The sequence below is a fragment of the Agelaius phoeniceus genome, chromosome 6 (genome assembly GCF_051311805.1).
Source record: "Agelaius phoeniceus isolate bAgePho1 chromosome 6, bAgePho1.hap1, whole genome shotgun sequence".
Classification (NCBI taxonomy): domain Eukaryota; kingdom Metazoa; phylum Chordata; class Aves; order Passeriformes; family Icteridae; genus Agelaius; species Agelaius phoeniceus.
Genome location: NC_135270.1, coordinates 10,366,846 through 10,382,549, shown reverse-complemented (window position 1 = coordinate 10,382,549; position 15,704 = coordinate 10,366,846). Strand labels below are relative to the sequence as shown.

Here is a 15,704-nt window from a genome sequence, read left to right as displayed (position 1 = left end):
CCTTCCCACCCAAACCATTCCAGGATTCTGTGATCTCTCCATGGAAAATCACGAGGAACACCCACCATTCCTACTGCAGAGCAAGGGAAGCACTTACATCTCTGGAGAGTCTTCCTTGCTGATGTACTCTTCCAGGATGCTGGTGTCGATGTTGGATGGTTCCAGAGCTCCATTAATGTCGTGGCCTGGAGGGGAGAGGAGGTGGAAGCATGAGCCAGGAGAAGGACAGGAAAGGGCCTTGGAAACACCACCAGACCCTTATACAGTCAAGGAACTGATCTGAGAATCATGGAAAAATGGAATGGCTTGGAAGGGCCCTTAAAGATCATCTCATTCCAACGCCCTGCCATGGGCAGGGATGACTCACTAGATCAGCAGATCCCCGGGGATTGCCAGCTGTCCATACCCACTGCATCCCAGTGTAAAGCCTCATCCCAGGAGATGGGGCACGTGGGACAAGCCAGGGCGGGGACACAGACACACGGTAGGAACCAGATCATTTGGGATGCCTTCCAACTCAAGACATTCTATGATTCCCTTTGGACCCTTTGCAGAACACTGGAATTCTCCACCACAACCTGGATCAACTCCCAACCTTCCTCCCTCTCCTCTGCTCCACGGGCAGGCGGTGGATTTCCCTGTCCTTTCTCCAGAGGGCTCCTCCTCTCCTCCCTGCCCTGTTCCAGGGAAGCTGGGCAGGGTTTTGTTGACAGAAAATCCTTCCTTTATCTGTCTCTCCCAAGTGGGAGTCCGGAGGCCGCCGGGGCCGGAGCCAGCCCGCGGTGCCAAAGGCACTGCCAAGAAAGTGGAAGAGAAGATCCAACTCCCCCTGCTCCGATAAGGAAGTCAGTGAAAGACCATCCTGAAAGACCCCACGTGAAAGCCCAGGAGAAGCCCCTGCCCTCCTGGATCCCCCAGGTTCCCGGGAAAGGTCACTTGCTGATCCGCAAAGGCCGGCCCGGGGGGCTCCAGCCCACCCCGGCCAATTGCAGCTCTCCCTCTGCAAATCCCTTTCATACCAAGACAGGCAAATCGGCAGAAATAAATCCAGCTAGGAATTCTGCCAAGCGGACAGGGTGTGCGTGGATACAGGGAGCTCTGCCTTAGAAACCTTGGCTGGAGCGGGGGAAAATCCCAGGGAACCGTTCATTTTTGGGACATCTCCGTGGCAGAGCCCAGGGACCTGGGGACAGGGTGAGGGTGTTGCATGTGAACACAGGAGCAGGATGTGAACATCTGGAGCAGGGACACACGATGCTGCTTCCAGGTGAGCACTGAGGTGAGGAGAGGATGGAGCAGGCACAGCCTCTGGGGTCTCCAGTGTGCCAGCACATCCCATACAGAGTTGCAGATTCCCAAGGGAGCACAGGGTTTGCTTCTGTCCCTCCACTGAGGCAGCCACATCCTGCCCTGAAGTTCCTGGGATGTGGTAGCTCCACCCTCTTGTCCTCGGAGCCATGGGAGCTCACTGATGGCCATCCGTGTCCCTTGCTCGTGCCTAAGGATCTCTGCCATAGCCCACTCCCAACACTTCACCACAAACACATCTCCCAAGGCACCTCTTCAAGCCCTCACAGTCATCCCGTAACATCCCCAAACCCTCCTGCCAGGGATGAGCACTCCAGGAGGGTGGGAATCTTCCCTGTGCTCCGTTGCCTCCCTCTTAGCAAAAAAAGCCCTGGACTATAAATCACAGCATGCCTGTGGCAAACACCCACCCCAAAGGCCATCAGGAAACTTGTCTTCATCCCAAGTTTCGGCACTGGGATCCACGATCAAAGCAGCAGAAAGAGCACTTGGCCAATTTTTGTGACTCAGCCTGTCCAAGAAAAGTCCAATCCCAGCAGGCTTCCCTCACACCTCCAAACTCCAGGAGCTCCTCCGTGGTGGAAGAGGAGCCCAGGAACCCTCCAGGATGTGAAGGATGAGAAGCCCTCTATAGACAGCAGGATGCTGTGCTTCCCAATTTTCTGAAGATGCTGACGCCCTGGCGCAGGGTGACCAGAGAGGCTGCGGCTGCCCCATCCCTAGAAGTGTTCCAGGCCGGGTTGGATGGGACTTGGACCAACACACTGGAAGGTGTCCCTGCCCATGGCAAGAGAGTACTGGATGAGCTTCACAGTCCTTCCAACTCAAACCATTCCAGGATTCCTTTTTTGCTTCCTTGAAGTCACCTTGGGGAGGGCGAGATAAGCCCAGTGACGCGAGAGGTGCGCCAGGGCTCGGGGGCAGATGTGGCTGCCCACCAGAAATCAAGGACCTTCCTCTGCTCCAGGACAGTGGGATTTGCACAAATCCAGGGATATCAGGGCAGGGACAAGGAATGTCCCACCGCCCGGAGATTCCATGCAGCCGGGCTCTGACCAAAGCCAGCTTAGGTGATTAATTAAAAGCTAATACTGCTCCATAGTCACGAGATCCCGAGGGGACCGGCATTCCCTCCCCCTCCCAATTGGGGATTAGTGGGAAGCCACCGAGGAGGGAAGCTCAACACCCACATGGCTCTGCATGGGACAGGCTCCCACATCTCATCCCAGCAAAGAAAGATGGAGGAGCCCAGGAAAGCACTGAGCTCATCCCTCCCAAACCTGCCTACGTCCCGTCCTCCTCCTGTCCCTGGCATTGCCACCCTGCTCTCCCACCATGTCACTGCTCCACTTTCCAACACTTCTCTGGGAAAAGAGCCATGGCAATTCCAAAAACCCCAAGCTCTGCCTGAAGAACAAGAAGTTAAAACCCTCAGCACCCTCCTCGTGAGTGGAGCCGGGCGGGCTGAGGCCCCCGGACGTGTGAGAATGTCAGGAATCCCAATGTTTGGACTGGTTTTCTCTGCCTTCCCCAAACCTTCAAACACGCTCCACATCCCAACGGAGGTGCTTCCCACCCTGCTGCCCCCTCCCTGCCCCTGCTCCAACCAGCTCGTCCCTCCTGGTGGCACCTTCCCAGCTCCTTGTCCCAGTTTTGGGTGCTCCCAGAGATGGGCACAGGAGGCTTGGAAAGAGTTAACAGAGCTTGGCCTCTGTGAACTGTCATATTTACAGGTCTGAGGGATTTAACCCGGAATTTTCCTGGAGTGATAGGCTGAGAAGTTTATGGAATTTCTATTTATAACAGTCCCCCCTCCCTCTTCAATTCCTACTCTGTTGCCTGTCTTCAAATCACCCCTAATCCTGCCTGGGTCACCTGGGGGTGGGAGGAAGGGAGAGAGCTGGAGAACTTCATCCTGGGATGCGCTAACACGAACCAGATGTGGGAAGCTGGAGATGACGACGAGGTCAGCACTCTGCAGGGGCTGGGGAACATCAGCCAGAGGTGGGGGGACACTGGGGAGGAGGAGGAGAAAGAGCAGGAGAAGAGGCTGTGCCAAGCCCAGAGCTTCCCAGCGCCATTGGAGGCATGTACCAGAGAATTTTCAGGGGAAACTGAGGTGTGGAACAGCCTGGGAGGTGATAAAATACTCAAAATGGTGCACGGTGGAATAGGATCAGGAAACGCCAGGAGCTTCTGGTTCCATGTGGTCCCTCTCCTAATGGTCCTCCAGCACGTGCTGGAGCATCAGTGGGATGCATGGATGAGCAGGACACAGAGCACGAAGCTCCACCAGGAATGAGCTGGGATGCCACAGCAGTGCCGGCGCTTGGCGAGGCAGAGAGCCCTGGCACTCGCTGGGCCCATCGCGCCTGTGTCCGTGCACCAGGGCTGGGTTGTGCAATCCCGGGGCCAGGCTGCAGCATCGGCACATTCCCGGGGCCCCGCGCCGCTCCTCACCCCCTTCTCCCTCCTGCCGTGTTTATCCTTCGGCCCGGGAGGATTGGCTGCCGGCCTGGCCGCGAGCACCAGGAATCCGGGCCGTGGCAAACAAACCAAACACCGCCTAAGCCCGGGCAGCCACGGGGCCAGCGCTTGGCTTCGGAGCTTCTTCCCATCCTGGACGGCTCTGCCACACAGGGAGGAGCTGCTCCAGCTGGGAATAGCATCCCTCCCGTGCTTGCCACCTCAGCAAACCCAGAGACTTGGGATGCACACCTGGACAAAGCTGCTTCCATAAGGAACAGCAGGATGACGTCTCTACTGCCACATGTGCCCAACCCTGGGCTGCTTCTATCCCTTCTGGTGACCCTGGAGGAGCCCCTGGCTCCCCCAGGATCCCAGCCCAGCATTCCTGCTTAATTAATGCTCTTTATTACCTGACTGGGATGATAACCAGCCCCCAAACGGGGCTCCTGTAACCGGAGCAGGACACGGAGCCAGTGCTCCCACAGCTCCCCAAAGACCACCCCAGAGCAAAGTCCTGGCTGTCCAAGGCATTTCCAGGGGATCCCACACCTTATCTCTGACCCACAGCCCCTCCTCGTCCCATTACTGTCATCCTTTGCTCCCCCCAGGAATATCACCCTTGAGCAGTTTCCTTTGGATTAGGACACCTTTGGGATGTATCCCTACACATCCCAACCCAGCCCATGTCCCTTCCTATCACAGAAGGTGGGACTGTCCCAGGCAATGCTGAGGATCATCCACCCCACCCTGTCCCATACTAGGGACATTCCCAGGAAACCAGCCCATCCCCAAGGACAGCCCTGTCCTTCCAAAGCAAAGGGGCAGCTCCTGCATCCCCAGTTCATACCGGATCAAAAAAACACAAGGTCCAGTTTCCAACTAATTCCACAGCCAAGGATGAGCTCTGGGGATCTATGGGATAAGATCCCAAGGAGAACACCAAACTGACAGGTAAGGATTTGGGGGTTTGTGTGAATTTGGTTGTCATGGAATTAAAATGAATTAATCAAGAGAGCAATGGATACAGGCTTGGAACAGACACATCCCACCAAACCTTCTACATGGAGGGGCCAGGATTGTTCCCAGTACCCCTCCTTCGTGGGAGTTCTTGGTGAGCTCCCAGCCAATATCCCAAATTCAACCCCTCTGTATTCCTAGAGAAACTATCCCATGCCAGACAGGGCAGGGTGCAGGGAAAGCAGTGATCGGGGATAGGGATACAGGACAGTGGGATTTAGCCAAAGCCTCAGACTGAGGGACAAAAGAGATTTACATGGGAGACTCAGGAGCAACAACCTGGGTAACAGTGAGCCAGCTCCAGAGGCAAAACACTTGGAATAATGAACTGGCCTGGTGGGAAGTACAACCAAACCCATGGCAGGGGGCTGGAACTGGATGATCTTTAAGGTGCTTTCCCACCCAAACCGCTCCAGGATTCCCTAAATACCCAGTGTCCAGAGGCAACAGCATCTCCCTGTTCCCTGGAAAGCTCTCTCTGCTGCTACATAATCCCACAACTCCTTAGCTAACATCCACAGATAATTATACTTTGCAAAAGCACCTTTGGTAGAGGTGGACAAGGCCCTGGGAAGCACCGCAAACTAAGGGATAAGGAGATAATACCCTCCATTCCCCATTCCCAAGAGGACCAAGTGTTGGTGGGAGACATCCCAAGGCACAGGAAGTGTGAGGAGCCAGAGGAAATGATCCTGCTGTGCCATGGCAGGCCATGGGCATGTTCCTCGGGAAACTGCAGGAAGAGGAGGCAGAAAGGATGATCCTCGCTCCCAAACTTCCCTGAGCCCTCCCTCTGAGCACCTTCTCTCCTCCAACCCTCCTGGAATTTCCCCTCATCTCCCCTCACCAAAGCTGTCCTCCCTCCTGCATCCCTTTCTCCTGGCAGCTCCCCACCCTTGTCCTGGCCTTTCCCCCGCCCTTGCCAGCTGTGAACCTTGGCATGGATGGAGCCATTGTCCTGGGAGAACGGGGGCCGAGGAGGAGGAGGGGAAGGTGTGAGGAGGGACACAGAGGCGCGTTTGTCCCTGTCCCCGCGGCCGTCAATGCCGCGCTTGTCCATTCATGCTCTCCGAGGGCAGGAACAGCGGCTCCATTTGGGAGGCTCCAAGGTGCCTGCCCAGGGGGGCACATTGCCCTGTTTGTTTGGAGACAACGCCTTTATCTCCCTTCCCGGGATGAGGGTGTTGGAGCAGGGACAACAGGACCGCAGGAGGCCACTTCATCTGGCTGTACGAGGCTGGGGCCTCATCCCTAGGGACAACAGGGATGGGGAAAAGCTCCTGAGGATCCCTGCTGCTGAGGTGCCTCACCTGACCTTGTTTTATCCAGACTGCAGCTTTGGGGGGACAGGAGGGATGTTTTCCATAGGATAACAGGATGTGGATGAGCTCCTAGACACTGCTGTGGTGGTGAAGGTCCATATCCATATCCCACACCATTCTCTCAGAGAGAATTATTGCCAGAATGGATAAAAAATTAATAATATAATTAGCAGCTACAGACCAGTACCAAGAAGAGACTTGATCCAGCTGCCCAGAGCTTTCCCATGTTGGCAATGACCAGGAGAGGGAACGCTCAGGGAACCACAAGGAGTTGACAAAGTTGATGGCAGATCCTGAGCTGCGATCCTGCTGCTCTCCTAGTTCCAAGCAAAGAACCCAGGGATGCAGTCCCTGGACACTGACCTGGCTGCAGGGCAACACTATGGCTCTGGAAAGGCTCTCAGGGAATCTGGAGAGCCAGGATGAGCCACGATCAGCCCAACTCTAAGACATTCACACTACACACAGAGGGAACTCGGGATAACTTAGGATTTTGAGAGTTGCTGCCTCTCCTGGAAACCCCTCCAGCAGCACAAAACAATCCTTAGGGAGGGAGATTAAGAATAGAACAGCACCAGGATACAGGAGCAGAGGCAGCCAAGCATCGCTGGGAACACCGTGTCCAGATCGAACACATCATTCCCTCCCTTCCAACTGGGAGGCACCAAGGTCTGTCCAGGCTGGACAATCTCCAGAGGAGACTGGGAGGAAAAAGCAGACCCATTTATCTAGATGGGACTTTTTCCAGGGCTTGGGAAGGGCCACCCCAAGTTTTGTGCAACCACCACAGATCTTTCACAAGGAGGAGCATTGGGTCACCACGTTTTTTCTGCTGCTCACACAGCTGGGACGTTTGCTCCGGAGTTGTCTCCCAAGAAAATCATCACAAGGGGTGTCAAAAACTTCCCCAGCCACATGGCACAAAGCTCTCAAGGAGGATCCCACTTTTCCCAGGATCAAACATGACCAATAGAAGTGGGACAGGTCCAGGGCTGTAATTTCTGTCTCCACGATCCCATGGCAGGGGGTGGAATTGGATGGTCTTTAAGGTCCCTTCCAAACCAAACTATTCCAGGATTCCACGTAAGTGAGTTCACTATTGAAACCCCAAAATTCCCTAAGGACTACTGCCATGCTGGCTATTCCCACATCCACTTTTCACAGGGAACTGAGGTTTCTTTTTTTTAAGAAAAAAAAACCAACCCTTGTTTGCCTTTTCTGACCAACTCTGAGCCATCCTGGAACATATTTCCTGCTCCAGGGATTTAGCAAACACTTCCCAGACAATACAGCCGAGATACCAAACGTGCTGCTTGGATCCCGTCCACCCCGCGCGCTCCCTGGGTGTTCCCGGGATCACTTCAAAGCACTGGTCTGGCTGGAGAGCCCCAGATCCAGAGGGAAGGCTCCTGGCACGACACCTGAGGATGTGCCATGGGGAGGAGAGGACCAGGAGGTTGCTTGGGAATGGGTGGGAATGAGTCGTGCCCAAATTAAATACCAGGCACAAAGATTTTCCAGGCAGAGACCCCCAGGAAGGGACCAGGGTCAAAACATTCCAAGGGGACCTTCTTGGTCTGCACAACTCCCTGACAGGAGCCAGGTGGGGGTCAGGCTCTGCTCCCAAGGAACGTGGGACAGGACAAAAGGAAATGGCCTCCAATTGCACCAGGGGAGGTTTAGGTTGGATGTTAGGGAAAATTCCTTCGTGGAAAGGGTTGTAAAGCACTGGAACAGGCTCCAGTGGTGGAGTTCCCATCCCTGGAGGGATTTAAGATCTTGTGGATGTGGGATAGTGGTGGCCTTGGTAGTGCAGCACCAGGGGAATGGTTGGACTGGATGATCCCAGGAGGCTTTTCCCACCTAAATGACTCCACGATTCCATGATCTCTGCTCACACGGGGTGAAAGAAACTCCCAGGATTCCAGGCCTCTTGCTTCTGTTCAATCGCCTCTGCAAGGGATTATACGGATACAAGAAAGGAAGAGGTGGCAAAGCCCTTTTCTCCTGGCAAAACGGGGATGATGACCTCAATCTCATGGATAAACTCTCTGTGGCAGTGGGGAAAAACCTCCAGAGCTAATCCAGGCTGCAACACAACTGGCAATGAGGGAAAAACACCTTCACAACACGAGAATGGGGAATGGTTCGACTCCATGATCCTCCAGGGTTTTCCTACTTAAACCTGACTTTTTATGGATTGGAAATCCTGTAAAAATCCCTCTCAGTGATCATTCCTGACCTGTTGCATCCACAGCTGCCCACTGGATGTCCAGAGCCACACTACATGTGCTTAAAAACCAGGAAGTAGGAAAGGTCCCTACCTTGACATTCCACAGCCCATATCCTGTTGGACTGGGTTGATTTTGTCCAGTTCTTCTTTCCGAGAACACCAACACAACTTCCAGCATCCAAACTCCATCCCGGGCTGTGAAAGCTGCTCCCAGCCTGCAGGTCCTCACAGGGCTGTTCCCTGCATCCCTCTGGCTCCTCAACACCGTGAGGTCAGTTTTGGAATATCATTTATCACCCAGCATGTGTTGAGTTGGGAGGTATCATCCAGCGCCACCTTTTCCATGGACAGGGACACCTCCCACAAGTCCAGGTTACTCCAAGCCCTGTCCAATCCAGGCTTGGCCTTCCCTACAGATCAACCTCTCCATTCCAATACCCCTCCCCAAAACCTGAATTAAAACAAGACAGAACAGAGGGGACATGGACAGGGGTAGGATTTCCCCCTGCCCAGAACTCCTGGGATTTTGGGATAGATGGGATCTCATCTGGGAAAACCCCATGTCTGTTCAGGAGAGGAGCACTGACCGCATTATCAGCAAGCAGCCAACTGTAAAAAGGTTTGATGGCCCTTATAAAACTCAGATTTCCAAGTTTTCCTTTACTTAAGCAGGTGTTTCATTCCCAATAAAGTCAAAGCATCCATTTTAATGCTTCCACGAATCAATGTCCATAAACCCTGGCTAGTCATAACACAGGAGATAAGCCAAGATCCAGCAGGCTGATAAGATGTTTGCTTTCCTGTTTATGTGGATTTTGAGCAATCAGCATTCAGGATTAAAAGTCATAAATTATGTGGATGCCCCAACCTCTGGAAGTGTTCAAGGCCAGGTTAGATGGGGCTTGGAGCAACCTGGGATAGTGGAAGGTGTCCCTGCCCATGAAACAAGATGGGATTTAAGGTCCCTTCCAACCTAAAGCCATTCCAGGATTCTGTAAATCAACCCAGTTCATTGGATATCACACCTGAGTCTTCCAAAAATCCTGTTCCATGCCCACCCCACAACCTCTGCACTGTCTCCTCCCCACCAAACTACTTGGGTAGGAAAACCAGAACAATTTGCCACTCCATAGCAAAGTTGGGGTGATACCAAAGACTCCATGGGAAAAAAACCCAGGGAAAATCAAATCAAATCAACCACAGCAAAAATCCTTGTAATGCCTGGCTTTTACACCCAGGCTGAATCCAAGCACTCTGAGTCTGTTTAAAACTCTAGCCTTGGCTTTTCCAACCAGTTCTCCTCCCCACCACCACAAAACCCAGGGAAACACACAAGTGTTTGCACTTGGGAACATTTGTGGACAGGGAATTCCCCAAGAATTCTGTCCACTCCATTTGCAGCCAGGCCTGGCCATTCTTCCCACCTTTCCCTCTCCCTGTTTGGAGTAACTGCCCCCAAGCAGCCAAAGTTCAGTGAGATAAGTGGTGGACCCTGAGTGTCACATTACATTTTCCCTCGGGAAGGAGGCCTTTCCTTCAAACGTGCCTTAAACACACCCCAGGTGCCATTGGAAGCCAGCCTGGAGTGTGGGATCCTGGGCTGGCCGCATCATCCACCACCACCAAATCAGGGAGAAAATGCCATGGATGGGGATGGAACTGGATGATCTTTAATGTCCCTTCCAACCCAAAGCATTCCATGATTACATGCCCTGCTGTGCAGGAAGAACGGGGAGAAGGAAGGTCTGTTGGATAAGCAAGGGCATGCCAAGCGTGCCAGTCAGTCGGAATAAAAGGATATATCCATGAAAATAAAAGTGAGAGCCGCTGGATAGCCAAGTGTGGTATCCAATCATAGAATCCTGCAGTAGTTTGGGTTGGATGGGACCTTAAAGCTCATCCAAGTTCCATTCCCTGCCATGGGCAGGGACACCTTGCACTAGCCCAGGCTGCTCCAAGCCCTGTCCAACCTCACCTTGGACACTTCCAGGGATCAATCCACCCTCCACTCCTCAGAGTTCCCATTTACCCTCCACAGCAGCAGGACACCTCCCTGGCTCTCTGCCACTGTCTGTCCATCCCTAGTCCTGGTATCCCTCTGAAATGCCCTGTGTTGACGGTTGTCCCTCCAGAACGACGCTGGAGCATGGGATGGGCACCCAGAACGCACCGGCTCGGCCCCAAAAGCCACGAGACTGTTCCTGTTTGTGTCTCCAGCCACAGCTGCTCCCTTGTCCTCTGGCACGGCACACGCTGGTTAATCATTCCTCAGGCACATTCAGTGTCCCGGGATTCTTATCGGAGAGTGCAAAGTCCAATCAGCAACACCACTGGGAAGAGGCAGGAGGGTTCCCCGGCAAGGGCGGCAAAGCTGTGCCAGAGCAACGCCATCCTCAGGCTGGGATACACGAGAGGGATCCAAGGCATCGGCTGGGAAGTGCCCATGGGTTCACCTGCACCTTCCCAGCTCAGCTCCCAGCTCCAGATCATGGCGTCCTGGAATGGCTTGAGTTGGAAGCAACTATAGGGATCATCCACTCTCTGCCATGGGCAGGGACACCTTGCACTACCTCAGGCTGCTCCAACCCCCAGCCAAGCTGACCTAGGACACTTCTAGAGATGGGGCAGCCAGAGTTTCCCTGGACAACCTGTTCCACCACCCTCACCACCATATCACTCCAGCCATTCCCACCAGGAGGAATCCCTAAGGCCCCTATCCAGAAGAAGGAAAGCAGAGCAGGATCCCACCTCTCTTCCTTGAAATAACCATGCCCAGGAGTCATGTAATCCCCTTTTTCTGGCAGCTGGGATGACTCTGACTCTGGGATGACTCCTGACTCTGTCCTGGAAGGGTTCTCCCTGATAAGCATGAGGAAGCAGAGGGAAACTTGTCCATCTGGCATCACTTGACCAGGATTCCTTTCCCATCTCCCTACAAGCAGCAGCCCTTCCACACCCCATCCCACGCACGGGCTCAGCCAGATCCCTGTGTCACCGTTTCCATGCTGGTCACACCTCCAGTATGACTCCTTCCAACCTGGCCCAACTGCCACCTCTTCCTGAAGTTTCTCCCTGTCTGTGCCCGGGCATTGCTCCCAGGGCACCAGCCTATGGAAGGGGCATTACCCAGGACGCGGGCAAAGTTCCTCCTCATGGAGCCTCGTGCTGACAACACCTTTCAAATCCCAGCCTGCCCTTTATCAGGCTTTATGGATCCACCCTCTCATGAACAGCTCTCTGGCCTTACTCCACCTGGACGTCTCTTGCCCTTTTCCCAGGATTAAGGAGTTTTAGGGTCCAGGATAAAGGAGTTTTGGGGAAATGGGAGGGAGAAACACCAGCAAAACCATCACAAGACCATGCCAGCAGTGGCGGCGTTTGGCACCAGCCTTCCCTGAGGAGTGGACGAGGATGAGTCCTTTGGCTGAAGAGACCCCAGGAATCTCCTATTGGGATGGACATGGCAGCTTTCCCCCAGTGTCCAGGAATGCCATCTGGGTGTGGTGATGAGCTCAAGGGAATGCTTTTGTCTCTTCCCTGCTCTGCTCAGGCCCTGGGATTGAGCTGGACTCAGCAGCATCCTCATGTCACCTGCCCCTGTTGAGGGCTGACCAAGCAGGGCAGGCAGGGAAGCTTCACACAGAGGGGAGAGAGAGGAGAACCAGGGAACAATCCCATTGGGAAGAGAGATGGAGAGGCAGAGGGGAAAGCAAGGCAAGCCACGGAAGGCCCAGGGGGTCAGTGCCATTACCTGCTCGGATCCAGCGCATCCTGAGCATGGTGAGAGCCGATGTCAAGCTCCCGCCGTATCCCTGCTCTCTCCCTGTGTCATTATTCCCTGAGCTCAGCTCCTCCAGCTCCCAGGGCTGCTGCTGCCTGCTGGTTTTTCTATTCCCTCCGGGAAGAGTGGGAGGGCCGGGGAGGCAGCCGGGCGGCCGCTGCTCCGCGCTGGGATTTGGGACGGCGAGGGGATTACCCGCAGGGACGGTCATGTGTTAGTGCTGTACCAGCTGCCCCGCGCCCATTCCGGCACGGGCTGGCTCCCGGCTTCCAAAGAACTCCGGGCAAAGCCTCTTACCTTCCACAGCGCCAGCCAGGCCCCGCAGTGACTGTCACCTGTGCCGCCACCTCATCCCCCGGCTGCTCCTCCCGCAGCCAGGAGCCCCCCCAGGCTGGGATCACGCTGGGCTTTTCCAAGGTGTTCTGCCCCTGACACAGCAGCTCCGTGTGGGAAAAGCTCTCTCCAGCATCAAGCCTTGGGAATGGATTTGAGGGCAGGCAGAGGGTGATGAGTGAGCAGGAAGCCCCAGAAGAGCCGTTCTCTTAAGGCATTCCATGAAAAGTGATGTTCTGATCCGTGTAATTGCATTTCTATGTCAAGCCCAGGAAACTAAAACACGGGACACCAGGACAGACCCCCCAGGCTCCACTGGCCTCTTGCCCTTTCTGCTCCCAGTTTTCCTCAAAGAAACAGGAAGACTTGGAAGCAGTCTCTGGATTCTCATGGATGTGCACTAGCAGGAGTCCGATCATCGAATTCCGTCTCCACTCATTCCCACCACCACCACCAAATCCCCCTTATGGCCCAGCATGGGGGACGAGGGGCAATCCCAGCTGTCCTGGGGTCACCTCACTGCCTCACCTCCAGTGTTCTATATTCCTTCATCCAAGGAAAACAGGGAAATGTTCCAGACCTCTTTCTGCAGGGCGACACTTCCTCCTCACAGGCACCAAGTGCTCCATAATCAAAATCACCAGGAGTGTCACCAACACCAGGAACATGGGAACAGGTTGTCCAGAGAAGTTGTGGATGACAGAGGGAGGGTTTAGATGGGATATTGGGAAGAAATTCTTCCCTGGGAAGGTGGCGAGGATTGGATTTCCCAGAGAAGCTGTAGCTGCCCCATCTCTGGAATGTCCAAGACCAGGTTGGCTGGGACTTGGAGCAACCTGGGATAGTGGAAGGTGTCCCTGCCCATGTGCAACTGGATGATCCTTAAGGTCCCTTCCCACCCAAACCATTCCAGGATTCCATGATCACATATATCCAAACATTCCCATAGGCAAAACCATCCACTCCTGGTCACTCTGAGCTCAGAGTGCACACACAACCCAGCAACCCCTGCACGGACACACGGCTGCTCCACAGACAATATTCCCAGTGTTCCAGCCACTTGTGCTCCATGAGTACCTGTGGAGCTGCTGGATAACCTTCATGGAAACCTTTCCCTTCTGCTGAACCAACTCTTGTCTTTCCCAGCTCCACCTTGACCCCAAAGCCGCTCAGCTCACTCTCCTTTCTCTGCTCCTTTCCCGAATTCCCGCTTCCCAGCCCCCGCCGGCCCCGCTCCGAACATCCTTCCCGCTGTACATTCTTCCCTGAGCCCTTATCTCATAAATTAGCCTGGAGAGGGATCCCAAATAGCTGAGCCGTGGCGTAAGCGTTTCCCTGAGGCAGGGGCGGGCGGGAGCAAGGGAAAGGTTGGGAGCAGGATGCCAGCCAAGGGTCAGACGCTGTCAACTCCCTCCTTCTCCTTTGAATCCAAACACAAACGCTCCAGGAACACTCCCAAACCCATGGAAATCTCCTTCCCCTCCCCTGCCAGAACCCCCCAGCATCCAATGCTCGCTGCTCCAGGATTTTTGCCTCAGCTCTCCTCAGCAGGATGGTCCTGGGCACCTCCAAACACATGGATCAGCTGTGCTAACACAAACCATGGAGTTTGGGAAGATTCCTGAGTGGGAAGGGATGATCCATGAGGATCATCCAAGTCCAACTCCTGGCCCTGCATAGGACAACCTCAAAAATTCCACCATGTGCCTGAGGACAACAATCTTCCCAACACAGGAGAAACCCAGCTTGAGGACACTCAATATGGAAAGGCAGGACTGCATTCCCAGCACCTTCATCCCAGGAAAGCCTGAAGTAATTCCCAATACATCTTTTCCCTCAGAGACTTTTCCCTAGCCCATCCCAAATACCAGAGCAAAGCCTGGGATCCTTCCCATCACTTTTCTGCTTCTCCATCCTCACACACCTCAGATCTCACCCTCAAAGAGCAGACAGCCACATTCCAGGGAAATAAGGATATCTGGGAAAACAAGGATATCCAGGGAAACATGGATATCCATGGAAGTAAACATATCCAGGAAAACAAGGATATCTAGGGACACAAGGATACCCAGGAAAACAAAGGGTACCCAGGAAAACAAAGACATCCATGGAAATAAATATATCCAGGAAAACAAGGATGCCTAGGAAACAAAAATACACAAGGAAATAAGGATATCCAGGAAAACAAGGACATCCAGGAAAACAAAGGATATCTAGGAAAACAAAGGATACCCAGGAAAACAAAGGATACCCAGGAAAACAAGAATAGCCAAGGAAATAAGGAAATCCTGCCCAAGCAAACATCAAGGAAAACTTAGGAAAATCCAGGTCCATCTCTCACAGCTGAGAAAACCGAGGGCACCCAACTTGAGATTTTGGGAGCATTTGCTTCCCAAAACAAGCCTGGCTCTGCAGATGCGACCAGCCAAATTCCAGGATTTGGAATGACCACAGGCACCAGTTCTTCCCCAGCTCCACCAGCACAGCCCCCACTCCCAAAGGTCTCCATGAGGAGCCCGGTTAATCCTTGTCTGACACTGGGACATACCAAGGGCTCAGGGATTCTGCCTAAATTTTCTATGATTGCTTACAGCAGGCTCAGATCCCGGGAAAATCAGAGTCAAGCAAAGGAATGAGAATTCCCAAGTTATTCCAGGCTTCTCAGCCTGCAGGAAGAAACCTCCTCAGGGGTGGGATAATCCATAAGAAGAAGAAAATATTTCACTCCAAGAGAAAAACAGGTTGGAAAATGATTTCCTGATGATGGGAATTCAGTGATAAATTTTAAAGGAATGATGGGATAATTAATTTAGTCCTGTAAATTATTAAATTCTAACAGATCTATTGTTTACCACATCCAAAAACCATTCATTCCTCGGGAGGGCCAGATTCCAGAGTAAATCCAACTCCATGCCATGATTTAAGGCCCTGACCTTCACTCCCAAAAAACCAGAGGATCACTTTGGCCTCAGGATTCCTCAGAGCACAACAATTAAACCTGGCACAAGAAGGAAAAACTGAGCAGCAATTCCTGGTGGCAAAACTTTCTTCTCTTCCCTTTTCCCCCTCCAGCTCCGTGTCGGAACAGATGCTCTGGAATAACAGCAGGAAAGGGATCGAGCTGCCCAAACAAAGTCGTGCTCCATGGAATATTTGGCTCAGAGAGGTTTTAAGAAGGATTTTATAGCTGAGGGTAAGAAATATCCTTCAGGCACAGTTTCCTTGATCCTGGATTTTTACA

The 15,704-nt window shown here is 53.5% G+C and overlaps 1 protein-coding gene across 5 annotated transcripts in view; it reads right to left on the bottom strand.

Moving 5' to 3' along the window:
* MYRF (myelin regulatory factor) overlaps window positions 1-15,704 on the bottom strand; it is a 52,759-nt gene that overhangs the window by 26,467 nt on the left and 10,588 nt on the right. For all 5 annotated transcript variants that reach the window (XM_077179682.1, XM_054634472.2, XM_077179684.1 and 2 more), the window contains exon 2: window positions 98-185. In XM_077179682.1, coding sequence (XP_077035797.1) covers window positions 98-185 — 88 coding nt within the window. The remainder of the gene's footprint in view (window positions 1-97; window positions 186-15,704) is intronic.